The sequence below is a fragment of the Cnephaeus nilssonii genome (genome assembly GCF_951640355.1).
Source record: "Cnephaeus nilssonii genome assembly, chromosome: 23".
Classification (NCBI taxonomy): Eukaryota; Metazoa; Chordata; class Mammalia; order Chiroptera; family Vespertilionidae; genus Cnephaeus; species Cnephaeus nilssonii.
In genome coordinates, this window is record NC_137094.1 from 15,750,301 (window position 1) to 15,769,832 (window position 19,532).

A 19,532-nucleotide genomic window follows, 5' to 3' on the forward strand; every position below is an offset into this window, starting at 1 on the left:
GAGGAGAAGGGAGAGGGGGGGAGAGAGAAATATCAGCGATGAGAGAGAGTCATGGATCGACTGCCCCCTGTCCGCCCCACCTCGGGAATCGAACCATGACCTGGTTCACAGGTCGACCCTCAACCACTGCACCACGCCCGGTCCAGGCCCTAATTCCTGCTTTTCCATGAGCCCGAGTGACCATGAACTTGGTGATGACCAGGAGAGGCAGAGGGAGGAACTGAGTCCATTAGTTCCCAGGACTTCCTTCACTGGGGTCTGTCTAGTTTCCCGACATCCATTGGGATCATCCGTGTTTGTTTTCTTACCAACGTAGGTGCCCTGGGAGGCTCTAAAGCATTCAGATCCGTGGAGATGGGGGCGGGGCAGGTGTTCCAGCGAAGCACACCACGTCCCCTCTGGAGCTGGTGCCATGCTGCCCATCCTGGCCGGGCCCAGGCCCAGGGGATGGGGGAGCGCTGAGCAGCGAGCGCCCTGAGCGGTGCCTGACCCGGGGCGGGGTCTCTAACTGTCCTCTCTGCCAGGGAGCCGTCCCCGGCCACGCTGACGGGCAAGGTGAACCAGCTGGAGCTGGTCCTGCGGCAGCTGCAGACCGACCTCCGCAAGGTAAGCCTGGCGCTCACTCTCACGGCTCACAGCCCCTGATCAGACCTCTCTACACACAGCACCCCCCTCACCACCAGGAACGAGAGGAAGGGGCTGGGAGAAGCACCCTGATCCGAACCGGGATCAGCTCAGGGTCTAGACAGGAAACTGAGACGGGGAGCGAGAAGCAGGGGCCGGGTGAGCGCGGGATGAGGTTAAAGGCAGGGGCCGCGTCCAGGCGGTGAGGACAGACGACACAGGGTGACGGGCAGGGAGGGGAAGGCAGGGTGGGTGCGCCAGGCAAGGGCTGGGTTGTTGGAGGAGGGGATACGGAGAGATGACTTTTTAAAGAAGAGGTGGTGGTCGGGTGTGGGGCTCCGAGCATTAGGAAGGTACGCAGGTGTCCATGACGGCAAGTGCAGGCCCTTTCTCACCCCCCCGCACACAGAGTGAGGGCTGCAGCCAGGGCCCCCAATGTCCCCACCTCCCGGCTCTGCTTTGGGGACCGAACCTGGGGAAGCAGTGTCCTAGGGTTCGTTTGCAGGAAGATGAAGGAAATTTCCAGGAATGACCTTCAGAGTTTAGAAGGTTCAGGCCAGAGTACGAGTTCCAGGGGTCACAGTAAAAGGCTGGAGGGTCTTGGGGGGCACAGGAGCCCGAGCGTGTTGGGAGGAGGGACCCGTGATGAGTGACAGGAGCTCGATTTCCTGCAGTGACCGGAAGGGGAGGACGGGGTGGCAGATGGGGCCTCATGGGGACTCAGCTCTAACCGAAGCCTCCTCAGGGTTGAGGGGGTCCTGGTGCAGGGGGTACAGGGGCCAGAAGGTCAGGAAGCTGATGGGCGGGCCGTGCCGGGGTGGGAGTGTCCTGAGGAGGCCGCCGCCAGGTCCCCCTTGCTCTGTCCCCCCAGCCCTGTCCCCACAGGCTGCGTGGCCGCTGCCGATGTAGCCGTCAGTTAGGTCCCATTAGAAACGCCGGCTGCTGTAATCTGCTGTAATCAGAAGGTGGGGAGCCTTCTCCGTCTGGGGCACGTCACCCCGCAGCCCGGGACTGGCCCCTGCATTGTACTGCTTGTCACTGTATTGGAAACTCCAGAAGTGATTCTTCCAAACATCTCGGTTATTTCTAGTTTTCCATGGCAACCTTAGAAGGTCATTATGAAGGTCATTCGGGGACTACTGTGATGGGAAAGCTTGAGGCACAGGGGAAGGCCTGCGTGCTTACTTGATTATAGACATGCCCGGTCAGCAGCCGCGTTAGCACTGACCGTGGTGCTGCGAGGACGTTCGCTCAGCTGTGCCTTCGTCCAGGGGACTTGCCTTAACCTCCATGGTTGAGCATCAACCTAGGAACCAGGAGGTCACAGTTCGAATCCTGGTCAGGGCACATGCCTGGGTTGCAGACTCCATCCCCAGTGTGGGGCGTGCAGGAGGCAGCCGATCCATGATCCTCTCTCACCATGGATGTTTCTCTCCCTCTCCCTCTCCCTTCCTCTCTGAAATCAATTTGTAAAAAAAGGTAATTGTTTAAAATAAGAAAAGGAGTGAAAAGTAAGGGGCAGGCCTGGCGCTGCGGCTGGGGACGGGCGGCGCTGACGGTGTCTCTCCCGCAGGAGAAGCAGGACAAGGCGGTCCTGCAGGCCGAGGTGCGGCACCTGCGCCAGGACAACCGGCGGCTGCAGGAGGAGTCGCAGACGGCCGCCGCCCAGCTGCGCAAGTTCACCGAGTGGTTCTTCAGCACCATCGACAAGAAGTCCTAGCCGGTCGCCCCGCGAGGGGCCGCGGGACATGCCTGGGGTCCGGGATGTCGCAGGCAGACGCGGGGGCTTAGCAGTGCCTCCAGCCGGTGCCGCCGTCCCCGCCGTCCCCACGCCCCAGCAGGAGGGCCCATGCTCTCTCCGTGGCCGTCGCGAGCGGGAACGCGGGTGTGAAGATGAATGTACTCCGTGTCGAGATGAATGTAACCCTGGTGTCAGCTTAGACTTCCCCTGTAGACGCTACCACGTGGTCTGTGTATATAGTTGTGTCCCTGGGTGCCAGGTGACCTGCTAGAGGTGTTCACGCACTCCCGTAGTCCGGGCCGTAGACGGTCAGGTAGACCCGGAGCAGATAATCAGACGTATACTCTATGGAAAGGCGGTCTATTTTTTTGGATGTACAGTAGTTCTCTCTGCACAGCCGCTCACAGCAATAAGACAGGCGTGGCCGGGCGTGGGGAGGCCCCGTCGAGTGTGCTCGATGCTCAGTGCTCGCTCGGACGCCGTTACGGAGGCTAATTTATCTGCGGGAGCAAACGGTGCCTGGATCTTGACCTTGACCGTGCTCTGATGCTTTTTAAAAAGAGGCGGCCGCCGTGTAAATGGCTCGCTCAGTAGTCACCCCGACCTTAGCTCAGGCGTGAGTAGCGGACGCTGTCAACGGGGGCCGCCTGCTCACGGGCCAGAACCTCCCGCGCGCTGGGCCGGCGGCCACGCGGGCAAGGCCAGCTCGTCTTTGTACAGAGGCTTCGATGAAGTGTCCTGTATTTAACACCCTTATTTAAGCTTATTTAACCCGAAATTGTTCATTTTATGGACACGGTGTGGCCCGCGCCCTGGGAGGGCGTGCGGGAGGCCGCCAGCTCCGCGGCGCTGGGCTCGCCCAGCCGGCCGGAGACCAGGCCGCAGGCTAAGCACCGGATGCTGCTAGACACGACCTTTGTATTGCTTTCTGGTTTTTAACGGTTCCTTTCGAGAAGAACGTCCGTTTTGCTTTTTTAATAAATGTTTGAAAGAGCCCACACAGCAGCGGTGTTGTCGGGTGAATGAGATGTTGTGTCCCCAGCGTGAGCGGCTGTGAGCGTCTTTCGGGGCGCGTGGGGTCTCTGTTAATGCTGCTCAGCCGCCTATGCAATCCCAACCCGACTCAAACAGTGACGGGTTCCTCCGAACAGCTGCCCCGCGCCAGACACTGTTCCCTGCACTTCCGTCCACCTCCTGTAAACCTGACGGTGTCCTCACGGACAGCGTGGGACCCCCATTTTACAGCTTGGTAAACTGAGGCTCAAGGTAAGTATTTACTAAGGTTGCCTTGTGTGTGTGTGTGTGTGTGTGTGTGTGTGTGTGAGAGAGAGAGAGAGAGAGAGAGATTAGAATCTTATTCAGTAAAGAATTTGGTGTTCCTTACAAGAAAATACAAGTAATAAAATTGTAGATTTGGAAAACCGCCAGGAAGGGGTAAACCATAACTTCACGTCGAATGTAAGACAGACAGGAGACAGCGCGCGGGCCACGGTGGGAAGGGGCCCACGACAAGGTGCAGGGTTCTCCCCGTTCTGAGAGCAGAAACTGTGTCAAGCATTAGAGGATGCAGCCCAGCCAGGGTGGCTCAGTGGTTGAATGTCAACCTGTGAACCAGGAGGTCACGGTTCGATTCCCGGTCAGGGCACATGCCCGGGTTGGGGGCTCGATCCCCAGTGTGGGGCGTGCAGGAGGCGGCCGACTGATGATTCTCTCTCATCGTTGGATGTTGCTATTTCTCTCTCCCTTCCTCTCTGAAATCAAAAAATTTTTTAAAAGAAAAGGGAGGGATGGGGACCTGAATGAGTCCATTTGTGGGGACTTGAGATGGATAAGCACCAGGACACCAGCCAGCTTCATCTCACCAAACACAGACTCGTTGGACCCAGCGCAGGGAGGCAGGGGACACACCGAAGTGCCCTCTGGATGCTAAAGGGCAGCCAGACGGTGATGGATGGCGGCCGATTCGGCGAGAAGCGACGTCATGCCAGGAAGCTCTGCTCAGGAGGCCGCGGCGGAGCGGCGGGGGGAACGGCAGGGGGACGGAGGCCTCTCTGAAGAATGATTAATTTGGTAATTAATGCGGAGAAGAGGGAGAGCGGCTCTGAAATGTTTGCTCCAGGCCCTGCGTGTTCACAGCGCTGCGAGGCGGCAGCTGGTCGGAGCGCGAGGCTGGATGCGCTCACACACCCAACGCCAGGGAGCAGGGGGAGGAGGGGCTGGGAGCCAGGGGCAAGAAAACGCTTCCAGAGGGGAAAAGGGCCCGGCCCGCGTGGCTCCGTGACCTCTGAACCAGGAAGTCACGGTGATTCCCGGTCAGAGCACATGCCCGGGTTGCGGGCTCCATCCCCAGTGTGGGGCGTGCAGGAGGCAGCGATCCATGGTTCTCTCTCATCCTCCCTTCCTCTCTGAAATCAATAAAAATAAATGTTTTAAAAAAGAATTGGGGACCTCGCCGGTTTGGCTCAGTGGATAGAATGTTGGCCTGCGGACTGAAGGGTCCTGGGTTTGATTCCGGTCAAGGGCACGTGCCTCGGTTGCAGGCTTGATCCCCAGTGTGGGGCGTGCAGGAGGCAGCCGATCCGTGATTCTCTCACATTGATGTTTCTCTCTCATTCTCCCTTCCTCTCTGAATCAATAAAGAAATATATATATATATATACATATATATATATATATATATATATATATATATATATATTTTTTTTTTAAAGAATTGGGGGTCCCAGTCTGGTGCCTGCAACAAGCGAGGACAGCGGAGCTCAATGCCCAGGAGATGTGTCCCCAAGAGGCAAACCCTGAGCCCCCGGAAAGGAGGTCCAGGAGACAGGAGGCAAACCCCAGGGGTGGGGAAACTGAGGAATGAGCAGATCATCAAGAAAGAAACCCGAGCCCAGGAAACGAAGCTGGAGCAGGGATGGAGCTCCCGGACTCCCACTTCCCGCCACCAGCCCGCCCGGTGCTCACCCCCAGCTGGCGGGCCAACTCCCAGGGCTCAGGGTCATGAGAACGGTCCCCCCCCCCCCGCCCCGAACCCCCGCACGGAGGCAGAGGTGGGAGGAGGGGGTGAAGCTCCGCGTGGCCGACCACTTAGCAACAGCGTCTCTCAGGCTCCATCAAACAGCCTGGCCACAGGCCGAGGGCGCCTCCAGGGTAATTCTGTGAGTTAGGATCCCAGCCCAGACCTCCTCCTCCATCGCCTGCCCCACCTCACGGGCCAGACCCGTTGCTATTTGTTCTGTAAACCAGCTCCCTGGGTAAAGCGTGGAGCGATGGGAAACATCTAAAAGAGCAACTTAGCAAATACTGTCACCCACCCCCACCCCGCAACCAGGTCCGGCCTGGAGGCCCGGGAATGGGGGATCGCCTCCTGGGCGAGCTGCCCCCACCCCTGTTGCTCAAGGGCTGGGCCTGGGCCTAGAGCAAGAAGGAATCTTTTTTATAATTTTTTTCTATTGATTTCAGAGAGGAAGGGAGAGGGAGAGAGAAACATCAGTGATGAGAGAGAATTGTGGATCGGCCGCCTCCTGCACGCCCCACACGGGATGGAGCCAGTAACCCGGGCATGTGCCTCGACCGGGAATCAAACCATGACCTCCTGGTTCATAGGTCGATGCTCAACCCCTGAGCCACACCGGCCGGCACAAGAAGGAATCTTTTTGACTTGAGCCGCTTGGACGTTACAGCTCCCAGGCCTTCGAGGTCATACTTGACTCAGGTTCAGGGAGCAGCAGGCCTGGGTGAGGCCTGGGCTCCGGGCGGGCCCCTCGGTCCCCTCCCTCCTCTGCAGGCTGCCTGTGCCCTGGGCAGGAGGACGCTGCTCGGGCACGGCAGGGCGTCTCTCCGCCAGGCAGCTCTGGGCAGAGCCAGCCGCCCAGACAGCTTTCCAAGGCAACTCTGCAAACAGCCGAGCAGCCACGTGCGCGGCCCCCCCCCCCCCCGAGCTCCTGTCTGCAGCATCCCGCCTGGGACCCCGCTCTGAGCCCTTCCCGGGGCGTGGAGCCCGCCTCCCGGGCGCTGGCAGGGCCGTGGGAATGTGTCCGGTTTCGATGGCGGATGCTGGGCCCTTAGTGAGAGGAGACCTCCCTCCGGCTTGAGGAGGTGGTTCCTGTCCATTCCTGTGCCGGCTGTTCAACAAGCGTTCTGTTGTGAACGGAAATAACAGCGCTCCCATTCAAACTGGGGGGGAGGGGAAGATGGAGAAATATAGGGATTTTGTCTTTTTATCTATTTATTTTTAAATATATCTTTATTAGTTTCAGAGAGGAAGGGAAAGAGAGATATAGAAACATCCATGATGAGAGAGGATCATGGATCAGCTGCCTCCCGCACGCCCCCCACTGGGGATGGAGCCCACAACCCGGGCATGTGCCCTGACTGGGAATCGAACCGTGACCTCCTGGTTCCTAGGTCGATGCTCAACCACTGAGCCACACCAGCCGGGCTTGGCAGGTTTTCTTAAGCAAAGGTTTTATACGCGAGGCGAGGAACTGGGGCCGGGTTCTAAGAGCCACGAGCTGGAGGCTCGGTGCGCATCCAACAGCTGTCTCCCAGGACCTGAAGGCGGGCACTTCTTCACAGAGGAGACCCCCATCCTCCTTGGTCCCCAGGCACCTGGTGAGCCAGTGATGGATTCCCGCGGCCTCACATCGCCGCGTTGGGCACATCCCCGCCCAGGGCCCGGTGCTCAGCGCCTCGCCCGCTGGGCTCTTGCTTTGCTCCCGGGGCGCTGCCGTGGGACGTTACGCATTCATCCCTCAGAAAGCGGCTCTTACCACATCCCCCGGGAACGTCCATTACCCGGAGCAGGTGCCTGCGAGAGAGACCAGAGGCTCCACCGCCAAATGCGGCCATCAGGCACCCCCCCCCCCCCCTTTCCTGGAAGCCAATGTAGTTCTCGCCTCTCGGTTGGAGCGCGGCTTCGGGCAGAAACGGCATTGCAGTGGCTGTTAACGTTTCAGTGCAAAGATATCCGTCTCGTTCTCTCTGCCCGGAGTTCGGTGGGGACCGTTGTGTGTCATTCATCACGGAATTCTTCTCGAAGCGGTCACTGTGGCCTAGTGTTGTTGTTGTTCCGCCTCCAAGATTGCGCATCCCGGAGGCTGAGCACGGCTGGGAGGGACTCCAAGCTCTCCTAGCGGGAGGGCTGGCTAAAGAGAGCGGCCCCGAGCCGGGCGTCTCTGCCTGGGGGGGCCGGCCAGGTCCCCCTTCACCTGTTCATCAGACTTACCTTCCAGACAGCAGGGCACTCGCCGAGAGACAGTGCTAATTCATCACAGACGGCTCTCTGGCCATAGAATGCCTCTCTGTTCCGTCCCAGACAGCCACTAGGAACTGGTTGGATTATCAGGCTAATTTGCTTTGGGGGCTTCAGTTGGGGTCTCATTTGAAACTAATATCCTTTGGGGGCAAACGTTGTATTCACGAAAGAGTTCTGTGTCTAAAAAAAAAAAATGAAAACCACTCATCTACTCACGTTCTCTCGTTTTAGAGATTAAAAATAGAGACCTGGGCCCAGCCGGCGTGGCTCAGTGGTGGAGTATCGACCTAGGAACCAGGAGGTCACGGTTCGATTCCCGGTCAGGGCATGTGCCTGGGTTGTGGGCTCCATCCCCAGTGTGGGGCGTGCAGGAGGCAGCCCATCCATGATTCTCTCTCATCAGTAATGTTTCTCTCTCTCTCTCTCTCTCTCCCTCTCTCTCTCTCTCTCTCTCTCTCTCTCTCTCTCTCTCTCTCTTTCCCTCCCTCCCTCCCTCTCCCTTTCTCTCTGAAATCAATAAAAAATATTAACAAAAAAAAAAAACCAGCATGCACCTGCTCCCAGAAAGCCACTAGCCAGCTTCTGGAATTTTCTCACTGGGAACCAGCTGCTTGTTGTTGGAGAAAATGGCCGGCCAACGCCAGCCAGCTGCGATCAACGAGGTGGAGTGACGCCTCCCACCCCCTCGATCTGATCAGCCAGTCACTGGGCTGGAAGGTGGGGAAGCGGAAGAGCCCGGAAACCTCATCCGGGCACTCCTTCCCCCGGGCCGGGCCGGACGCCGTGCTCCCACCGCGGGCAGGGAGGGCCTTGGCCTTGGGCGGCCTCCTCTACGCGCCCCTGCGCCTCGCCGCCTCTCCGCCCGCAAGCGCTCTTGTTAAGAAGCCAGGAGCAGCGCCAGCACCCGAGGCAGGCAGATCCGGAGCCGCGACAAACAGTCATGGAGGCCTGTGGCCTGTGGCTCCCCGATGGCAGGGCTCATTTTCCTTGTTGTTTTTTGTTGTTGTTGTTGTTGTTAATCCTCACCTGAGGATATTTTCCCATTGATTGTTAGGGAGAGTGGGAGAGAGAGGGAAAGACAGAGAGACATCGAGGTGAGAGAAACACACCGATGGGTTGCCTCCGACCAGGGCCAGGGCCCGAGGAGCCTGCAACCAAGGTACATGCCCTTGACCAGGATCGAACCCGGGACCCTTCGGTTCACAGGCCGACGCTCTATCCACGGAGCCACCACGGCTCACACTCCATGCGCCGTGTTTCTCCACCAAAGGGGATGGGTTGCTGATGTCCAGGGCCGTGACGATGGTCTGCAATGAATGGGGTTCCTCTGACAAGCGACCCCCTTTTCCGGGCCTGGCAGGTGAGTCGATGGGGTTTTCCTGGGAGTTATTAAATACGGGTTCTGGCAGACTGACTACCCGCTGGGTCTCCATGGACGTCGGGGCTATACATACCCAGGCCGACAGCATCCATCTTTTGTGCCTGATTCATCGCCGTTTCTAAGGTGCGGACAGATGGGGGGCGGCCACGGCGATGGCCCTGGAGGCGGGGGGCCAGCGCTGCCCCTTTAACACGGACCGGAGCGTGTGGGGTGCCAGGGGGCTCCCCGCTCCTGGACCTGTCCCCGGGGCCAGCCTGCCTCCTGGGGAGATGGAGGTGTGGTCTGCGTGGCTGTGGCTGGGGGGTGACTTCCGGCTGTTCCTGGCACTTGCCCACACGGTCCCCACTCGTGGCCTTGGCCCTGCCTGCCCCTGGGCGGGTCCCTGCGGAACCCGGAGGACAGGTCTCCCTGATGAGACGGCACCGTCCCTGCGTCCAGGTGCCTCCACCTGCCGGCGGCTCCGCGGCTGAGCCCAATTGCATAGATAGGCTAGGGCCGTGGTCGGCAAACTGCGGCTCTTTGGCCCCTTGAGTGTGGCTCTTCCACAAAATACCACGGCCTGGGAGAGTCTATGTTGAAGAAGTGGCGTTAGAAGAAGTTGAAGTTTAAAAAATGTGGCTCTCCAAAGAAATTTCTATCGTTGTACTGTTGATATTTGGCTCTGTGGACTAAAGAGTTTGCCGACCACTGTGAGATAGCTCGATGAGAGAATCATGGCCCGGCTGCCTTCTGCACACCCCACACGGGATGGAGCCCGCAACCCGGGCATGTGCCCTGACGGGGAATCGAACCGTGACCTCCTGGTTCATAGGTTGACGCTCAACCACTGAGCCGCGCCGGCCGGGCGAGGGGGAGCTGTTTATTATAAACCAAACTTGGGAAAGGTAGAGGTGAAACTGAGCACTCCGGGTGGGAGCGATGACTGGAGACGGGGGAGACGCTGAAACGGTGTTGGGAGGAGAGGAAGCCCGGAGAGAGGAGCCCCATAAATCACCGCGGACGGTCGGCGCCCGCATTGTCCTCCCTGTCTGGTGTCCTGGCACCGAACCATTCATCATCCCCCTTAGCGCCAGGCTCAGGGCTACAGGAACAGCGTTGGCCCCGATCCGCATGGGGGAGGTTCCAGAAAGAATCGCAAAGTGGGGGACCGTGGGAATCCCTGAGTTTTTTGCGGTGTTTCCAACCCCTCCCCCAACCTCAGGTGTCAGTCCCTTGGATGGGACTGGGGGGAGGGGCACGTTCCCGGTGTCTGTGGGGAACCCCGAGATCAGCTGCCCCTCCACGGTGTGCGCTGGGGAGGGGGGGCTGGGCGGAGGGCCCGGGGTGCGGGGAGGCTGGGCGGAGCTGAGCTGTAACTCGGGCGATCGTAGGTGCGGGCGGGGGTGGGGGCGGCATGGAGGAGCCGGTGAAAGACAGAATTATCTGGGAAGAAAGTGTGTGAGCAGCGAATGTACAGCACCCCTCCCTCATACCCAAGTCTTTCCAGGAACAAGTTGAGTGATTCGTCTCAGCTTTTTAAAAAATATGTATATATTTTTTCTATTGATTTCAGAGAGGAAGGGAGAGGGAGAGGGAGAGAGAAACATCCATGATGAGAGAGAATCATGGATCGGCTGCCTCCTGCACGCCTCCCACTGGGGATGGAGCCTGCAACCCGGGCATGTGCCCTGACCGGGAATCAAACCGTGACCTCCTGGTTCATAGGTCAACGCTCCACCAGAGCCACGCCGGCCGGGCTGAATCTTGGCTGTTTATTAGGAAATGGATCCTGGGAATCACCGAATCTGGCCCCTGCCCGCAGCGCCTTCTTCCCTCCGTCGGTTCGCACCCATGAGAGGAAGGGCTGGTTTCTGCTTTGGAAAGGGAAGGTCTCCATCCTTAGTGGTGGCCGCGCTCCATCCTCCTGACCGGGGTTCCCTCCAGCGAGCCCCCCGTGGATTCCCCGTGGATTCCTCAGGGCGGGGGTTCTGTGTGCATCTTCATTGTCGTCCCATTTTGCTCCTGGGAGCCTGTCTGTGCAGCTCCCACTCACCCCGCCGCCGTTTCTAATCTCTCTCCCGACTTTCCTTTTTAAATTTGAATTCACGAAGGTTCGAAGGTTCGTTCGTCCTTTGTGTTGTCAAGTTGTGAGGCTGTTGCCAACCACGCAAGAACCATTTCATCCCCGAAGGAAGCCCTTGAGCACTAGCCTGCGGGCTGAAGGGGCCCAGGTTCGATTCCCAGTCAGGGCACATGCCTGGGTTGCAGGCTCGATCCCCAGTGGGGGGCGTGCAGGAGGCGGCCGGTCCATGATTCTCTCTCATTACTGATGCTTTCCCTCTCCCTTCCTCTCGGAAATCAATAAAATATATCTTGGCGACCTCAAGGGTTCCTTAGCCCAGACCAGTGGTCGGCAAACCGCGGCTCACGAGCCACATGCGGCTCTTTGGCCCCTTGAGTGTGGCTCTTCCACAAAATACCACGGCCTGGGCGAGTCTATGTTGAAGAAGTGGAGTTAGAAGAAGTTTAAGTTTAAAAAATGTGGCTCTCCAAAGAAATGTCAATCGTTGTGCTGTCGGTATTTGGCTCTGTTGACTAATGAGTTTGCCGACCACGGGCCCAGAGGCACCTGTGACGGCTCACGCCCTTAGAATCAGGTGGGTTCGTTTGCCTTCCACCCTTCCTCCAGCACGGGTGTCTCCGGCCTCACCCTCATCCTTCACGACTGGTTTGTTTTGAAAACAAATCCTGGACGTGTCTGTGCCCGCGGCCCCTGCCCACTCTGTGCCGTTGCTCAGTGGATGAGTGGGAGCACCGCAGGGTGGGGTAATGCCCAAGTGCCACCCGCGGCCGGGAGGGGGGTGGACCCGGCAGGGCGTCTCCCCTGTGCTCCCAGGCCCAGCTGCCCGGCTGAGCAAAAATAAGAACAAGCAGGGTGCCCAGCGAACCTCGAGTTTCAGATCGTGTATCCCCGCCCCTGCCCCGAATACTAACACGAAGAAGGTAGTTGCTGTTGCTCTTTTATTTGAATTAAACCGGGACCTGGATTCCATCGGGCCCCCGGTCCCAGCAAGGGCCAGCCTGCTTCCGCCCCGGCTTCGTACAATCCCTGTCTCCATCGAGCTTGACTTTTTTTTTTTTAATATATTTTATTGATTTTTTTACAGAGAGGAAGGGAGAGGGATAGAGAGTTAGAAACATCGATGAGAGAGAGACATCAATCAGCTGCCTCCTGCACACCTCCTACTGGGGATGTGCCCGCAACCAAGGTACATGCCCTTGACGGGAATCGAACCTGGGGCCCTTCAGTCCGCAGGTCGATGCTCTAGCCACTGAGCCACACTGGTTAGGGCCCATCGAGCTTGACTTTTGTCTGTTATGACACCAGTGCCATTCAGGGAGATAACATTGACCTTCCACATGGAAGGTAGAGCCCAGCTGGTGTGGCTCAGTGGTTAAGCGTCGACCTAGGAACCAGGAGGTCACGGTTCAGTTCCCGGGCAGGGCACACGCCTGGGGTTGCGGGCTGGATCCCCAACAGGGGGCGTGCAGGAGGCAGCCCATCCATGATTCTCTCGTCATTGATGTTTCTCTCTCTCTCGCCCTCCCTCTCCCTTTGTCTCTGAAATCAGTACAAAAAAATATATATATTTTAAAGAGAAATCACAAGAAACATAATTCCATTTTGACCGAGTCGTGGTAGAGGTGGTAGGCAACGGAGATTTCGGTTTCCTTCATGAGCGATGGCTGGGACGAGGTCAGCGAGGAGGAGTAGGAGTACTACATCGCAGTGGGTGCGATGTCACAGTCCTTTGTCCAGGGGCCTTCAGAGTCCTTGTCGCTTATGCAAAACGCCCCTCCACGTGGAAGGGTTCGAGGCAGGGCCTGCAGAGCCGGGAGCCAAACCAACAGATGCGGTTAATGACAGATAGGCGGGCTCGCAGGGATATTAGCACAAATAACAGCTCATCGCGAGAAATAATTACATTCCCCCACCACGGCCCACCCTCTAATTCTCTTGGGCACCGAAAAATAATGGGAAGGTTAACACATTTCTCACATCTCCGCGCATGTTGTTATTTCCCGCTTACACAAAAATGACAGAACCGCCATCCTGGGGGACCTGGGAGCCGGGGACAGAGACTAGACTCCGGTAAAAGCTCAACCAACACAGAAAAGCAATCGGGCATCGCGGACCGTTCTGTCACAAAAAAGGATCACATTTTACGGAGGGGTTCCTCAGAATTCGATAGCAACCTGTTCGCGGCTAACTGGAGTCATTTGCATATTGTGGCAAAATAAAAAAATACAATAATCTCATCTGTTGGCTGCCCAGTAGCATGTCCCAGGGCTGATTGCTGGAGACACACTCATTTCCCTGCTTCCTGCCCCAAATTCCCCTCCGTCCCGGCTTTTTTTTTTCCTTTTCAGCCAACCCTTTCTCAGCCTTCCTGCTCTCCCTCAATTTTCATTTTCCTCCCCCATCTCCCACGCCCTTTGCTGCTTCCGTTTCTTAGCCACTCAAAGCGACTCCAGCGGACTGCGGTGAACTCATTCCTGAGCAAAGAAAAGGGACCTTGGTTGCTCGTCGCTTTTTATATTGTGTCTTCTTTTTCCTCCAAGTCGGGTGTGTGTGTGGTTTTTTTAAAATATATTTTTATTGCCCTGGCCGGTTTGGCTCAGTGAATAGAGCGTTGGCCGGCGGACTGAAGGGTCCCGGGTTCGATTCCGGTCAAGGGCACACGCCTGAGTTGCTGGGGCTCAGTCCCCAGAGGGGGGCATGCAGGATCAATGGTTCTATTTCATCATTGATGTTTCTCTCTCTCTCTCCCTTCTCCCTTCCTCTCTGAAATCAATAAAAATATCTAAAATATATATTTTATTGATTTCAGAGAGGAAAGGAGAGGGGGAGAGAGAGCAACATCAGTGATGAGAGAGAACAATGGATCAGCTGCCTCCTGCACGCCCCCTACTGGGGAGCGAGCCCCAAACCTGGACCTGTGCCCTGACCCGGAATCGAACCGTGGGTGCCGGGCTGGAGCGGACCCAAGCCGGGGCCTTTGAAGGGCCCTGCGCCCGCGTGTCGGGGAGACGCCGCGTGGGCCTCTGGGGAGGTTTCGCCTCGCCCTCCGCCAAAATCAGACACTAATGAGATCACGCCTGCCCTTGTGGCTTGGCATGCCTTGTGTTTTCGGGGTTCCTCCTTCCTTACCTCCCCCACCTTCCTCCCTGGGCCGGTCCCTCTGCTCACGGAGCCTGTTTGTTTCAGCTCCGGCTCCGGCACCCGCCCCTGAGCCGCGGGGAGTGTGCAAACCGCAGGCCCGCAGCGGATGGCGAGGATCACACGCGACACACACGGTAGGCCACGTGCTCTCCTGTGGCGTGTGCTGGCACCGGTGGGCACCAGGCATGCGCGTTCCTGCCACAGACTGTCCAGAGAGACCCAGTGACGGCCCTGACCGCCACAGGCCAGCTTTGGGGTTCACGGCTTGCCTCCCTTCCCTCTGGGGGATGGAGCCGGCTCTCCAGTGCAGAGAGATGGTGCAAAGGCCCTGGGGCAGGTGGCTCTCGGGGGTGACCTCCCTCCTCTGAACCGCAAATGGCATCCAACGACCCTGCCCTCGGACAGCGCGTCGGACAGACGTGCCCCGTTTGAGGAGATGTGTCACGCGTCGTCCCCGCCGGGTTCTCGGCGCCCCGCACACGCAGGGCCGGACGGGGCCTCGCAGGGCGGGCGTCGGTTTGGAGGGAGAGCTGCGTGGTTTTTTCAGCCGCCCCACGAGCTGGCTCCGCGACTCGGTGAAGCAACACCGCTCACGGCCAGGGCTGGGCAGACGCCGGGGCCGCCTCCGAGGGCGGGAGTCCCGCCGGGAACCGGGGCGGCCGGAGCGTGAGCGGTCGTGTGGCTGTGACGGGGGACAGTCGTGGGCGGCTGCCAGGGAAACTCGGGGGAGAAGGGCGGGTCGCCAGCCTCCGGCCCCGCCTGCCACCCAGGGCCCCCCGGAAGGTGCCAGTCAGGCCACCTGCACCCTTTTCCATTTAGTCGATGCTCACTGCTGCTATGACCCAACTGTGCTGGGTGGGTGGTTTTATTTCATGTTTTATTTCATGTTTTTAAGACAAGAACGTTTGCTTTAACCCTCTTTAAGAAATATATTTTTTATTGATTTCAGAGAAAAAGGGAGAGATGGAAACATCAATGATGAGAATCATTGATCGGCTGCCTCCTGCACACCCCCCACTGAGGATTGAGCCCACAACCCAGGCCTGTGCCCTTGATGGGAATGGAACCTGGGACCCTTCAGTCCGCAGGCGGATGCTCTATCCCAGAGGTCGGCAAACTGCGGCTCGCGAGCCACATGCGGCTCTTTGGCCCCTTGAGTGTTTAGCAAAGGCCAGCTTAGGAGGACCCTCATTAAGTTAATCACAATGTACCTACCTATATAGTTTAAGTTTAAAAAATTTGGCTCTCCAAAGAAATTTCAATCGTTGTCCTGTTGATATTTGGCTCTGTTGACTAATGAGTTTGCCGACCACTGGGCTACCCACTAAGCAACTGGCCAGGGCGCTTTGTGGGCATTTAAGGAGACCAGGGGGACCCCCTGTCTGCCTGCCGTGCCTCTTCTGAGAAAGCCAAGTAGAGAGCAGCTTCCAGATGTTGGATGGAGCCCAGGCTGTCACGTCCCTTTTCCCCCAACACAGAGGAAGGAGATTTAAAAACCCACTGAGAAGCACACAGCCATGCCCAGAATCCGGAGGAGGAAACCTCTGTGGACAAGAGACACCGTCTCCCTCAGCCACAGCGGCAGGAGGAAGCCTGCCCCCGCCGTGGGCGCGGGGTGCCCCCATCCCAACAGGGGACCAGGCGGAGGGCCAGGCCAGCCCGAGGGGCAGGAGGGCCTCCATCCGGGGTGGGGTCCGGAGGCCGGGCTCAGCACGGAGCTGCCCACCCAGGACTGTGACTTGACAGCAGACCCCACACATGGCCGAGGCTGGGTGGGGGGGCACCCCGAGTCCCATCCCTGCCAGGGCCCGGGCTAGAGGGCTGGAGCCACGGTGAGGGCATCACACCAGGGAGACCCCCATATCCCACCGAGCAGAGCAGCAGGAAGGACAGGGTGAAGGTGCAACAAAATAATCGTGACTCTAAATGGGCTGAGATTCCCCCCTGGCCAGTGTGGCTCAGTGGCTAGAGCGTCGGCCTGCAGACCGAAGGGGCCCGGGTTCGATTCAGGTCAAGGGCAGGTACCTCGGTTGCAGGCTCCTCCCCAGCCCCGGACCTGGTGAAGGTGTGTGCAGGAGGCAACCCATCGATGTGTTTCACATCGATGTCTCTCTCTGTCCCTCTCTCTTCCGCTCTCCCTAAAAACCAATGGGAAAATGTCCTCGGGCGAGGATAAACCAAAAAATAATCATTGTGACTCTAAATGGGCCTGGTGCTCCTTTTTCCTTCACGCCTCCCCCGACACAGTTTGCCTGTGGCTTCTAATGGGTGGCTTTGAGGATTTCAAGATGCTGGTTTCTGGGCGAGTCAGACACCCCGATTATCACAGCTCTCACCTCCCAGCTCCCCTCGAAGGCTTGTAATAAATTTCGCAGCATTTGTGTCTGTTCTGTGGAAGAGTCTGCCCCATCAAAGCAATATCAGGCTATCATTAAAAAAATAAAAATAAACATATATCCCCCCTCCCTCCCTCCCAAGTCAAATACACTCTTTTTTTTTTTTTTTTAGCACTTAAATGTTTGAGATCTCTTCAGCGTTTCTTCCTTGTCTCCAACATCTGTGTGGTTGTCGCCCTGCAGACATCCGCTAAATAATACGGGTTATTTGGGGTAACTGATTATTGGGAAACCTTTTCATATAGCTACCGAGTGACATGTTTAATCACATCCTTTCAACTTGAAAGAGCCGGGATTTCCTTATCTTGACATGACTTCTCATCGGAGCGGGAGCCAGGGACCGAGAGGACAGAATCTGGCTCCTTCGTACCGAGGGCTCTTATCAAGGAAACACAGTTTACAGCCGCAGCGAGACCAGCGGAGAAACAAATGGGACGGCCAGTAAGTCTCCGTGTAAGGTTTTCCCCCAAAGACCTTATCTCGTCAGCCTCTTTCCAAAAAGCTCAGGGTCCAGAGACTTCCGCTGAGCGGCAGAGATAGGGAGTGTGGTGTGGGCACCACTGCGAATGTTTTCTCCTACCTCCGCCTCTCAGCAAAGGCTGTTTTATTTCTCTTTGGACACGCGTTGGATTCCTCTTTCTTCCCTGAGCCTTCGTGGCTAAAGCTTTCCTATCCTCACTGATGGTTTTCTTCGGAAACCCTCATGAAACATCACTCTCTCTGCCTGCCTTCCTGCTAGCCTGGAGCTGGGGGCTTGTGTGGCTCAGCCCGTGGTGCGTCCCAGGGCCGTGGCCAGGAAAACCACTTTTTAAATATATTTTTATTCATCTCAGGCAGGGAGGGAGAGGGAGAGAGAGATAATCACGGATCGGCTGCCTTGTGCATGCCCCACACTGGGGATCGAGCCCACAACCCGGGCATGTGCCCCGACTGGGAATCGAACCGTGACCTCCTGGTTCACAGGCCGATGCTCAACCACTGAGCCACACCAGCCGGGCCAGGGTAACGATTTCCACCCAGTCACTCCCAAACCCCCAGCATCCCCCTCTCTGGTCTAATTGTCAGTTGACCTTATTTCCTACTTCACTTAGGCCAGTGGTCGGCAAACTCATTAGTCCACAGAGCCACATATCAACAGGACAACGATTGAAATTTCTTTGGAGAGCCACATTTTTTTAACTTAAACTTCTTCTAACGCCACTTCAACATAGACTCACCCAGGCCGTGGTATTTTGTGGAAGAGCCACACTCAAGGGGCCAAAGAGCCGCATGTGGCTCGCGAGCCGCGGTTTGCCGACCACTGACTTAGGGTAACAGTCCTGGTTCGCCCAGGAATGAGCCTCTCCGGGGACACACGACTTTCCTTGCTGGGTATGTCCCAGGTAAACTGAGAAGATGACTCAACCTTTCTTAACTGTTCAAGGGCGTTTGCAATCACATGGAGGGATGACCCTCGAGGGCCTTATGCTAATGGAAATTAAGTCAGACAGCTCTTTTCCGGCTGGACAGGGAGGGCGCAGGAGAGAAGAAGGAGGAGGAGGTTCCTGCTGTATAGGAGCCCTCAAGAAAAAGCGAAGGAATTGCGCAGAGCTGACGACCAGGCGCCTGAGAAAGAAGTTTGCCCAAAAGATGCTTCGAAAGGCAAGGAGGAAGCTCACCTATGAAAAAGCTAAGCCCTGTCAGATGTACAGAACGGAGATTCGAATGGCCAGGATGGCGAGACGAGCCGCCAACTTCTCCGTACCTGCCGAACCCACGCTGGCATCGGTCATCAGGATCAGGGGTATCGATGGTGCGAGCCCCCGGGTCCGGAAGGGGCTGCAGCTCGTCCACCTTCGCCGGATCTTCACCGGCACCTTTGTAAGCTCACCAAGGCTCCCGTGAACATGTGCGGATGGTGGGCCACACATTGCATGGGAGGGGGGGGCGGGTACCCAAACCTGGGGTCAGGACATGAGCTGATCTACACGCGTGGTTATGACAAAATCAACAAGAACCGAATCGCCCTGACGGGTAACTCAGGGGTTGCTCGGTCTCTTGGTCAATAGGGCGGCATCTGCGTGGGAGGTCTGATGCATGAGATCGACACGGTTGGAAAGCGATTCAAAGAAGCAAACACTTCCCGTGGCCCTTCCCGTTAACTTCCCCACGAGGAGGGATGAAGAAGGAGACCACCCACTTTGCAGAAGGTGGGGACGCTGGGAGGAGGGGAGACCAGATCAATAGGCTCATTAGAAGGATGAGCTAAGGTATCTACCATGGTTATTTTTGTAATCTGGTCAGTTAATACACCGAGTCCTTTAAAATTGAAAAAAAAGAAAAAGAAAAGAAGTCAGACAGAAAGACAACTATCACAGGACCTCACTCAGAGGTGGAATCTACAAAGCAAACAAAAATTCTGAGCTCATAGATACAGAGAATAGATTGGTGGCTGCCAGACAGGAAGAGGGGGGGGGGTGGATGAATGGGTACACACACTGAGTGGCCAGATTATTATGATCTCTGAACGCATCATCATCTGGCCACTCAGTGTATATCCTATAGAATAAAAGGCTAATATGCAAATTGTCCCCTCGACCAGGAGTTCGACCAGCAGGCAGGCCGGCCAACCGCCCATGTCCCCTCTCCCTGGCCAGGCTGGCCGGACCCCATCCATGCACAAATTCATGCACTGGGCCTCTAACACACACACACACACACACACACACACACACGAGTGTCCAGATTATTATGCGTTCAGAGATCATCATAATCTGGCCACTCAGTGTGTGGTCAAAAATGACAGATTCCCAGTTAAAACATAAGTCCTGGGATGCAATGTACAACGCGGTGACTGTGTTAATGATACTGTGTCGTGTACTTGAAAGTCACGGGGAGAGTCGATGTTGACAGTTCTCATCACACTCACACAAAAAGGTGTAACCATTGGT

General features: G+C 57.1%; 1 protein-coding gene and 1 pseudogene across 4 annotated transcripts in view; both read left to right on the plus strand.

Moving 5' to 3' along the window:
• SIPA1L2 (signal induced proliferation associated 1 like 2) overlaps positions 1-3,979 on the plus strand; it is a 113,360-nt gene extending 109,381 nt beyond the window's left edge. For all 3 annotated transcript variants that reach the window (XM_079763480.1, XM_079763482.1, XM_079763481.1), the window contains 2 exons: positions 525-606; positions 2,198-3,979. In XM_079763480.1, coding sequence (XP_079619606.1) covers positions 525-606; positions 2,198-2,344 — 229 coding nt within the window. In that variant the 3' untranslated portion in view covers positions 2,345-3,979. The remainder of the gene's footprint in view (positions 1-524; positions 607-2,197) is intronic.
• Positions 3,980-8,215: 4,236 nt separating this feature from the next.
• LOC307094618 (large ribosomal subunit protein uL30-like) lies at positions 8,216-19,033 on the plus strand (annotated as a pseudogene). The gene is made up of 3 exons (XR_013815298.1): positions 8,216-8,982; positions 14,252-17,043; positions 18,026-19,033. The product of XR_013815298.1 is annotated as a large ribosomal subunit protein uL30-like (transcript).
• The last annotated feature ends 499 nt before the right edge of the window (positions 19,034-19,532 follow it).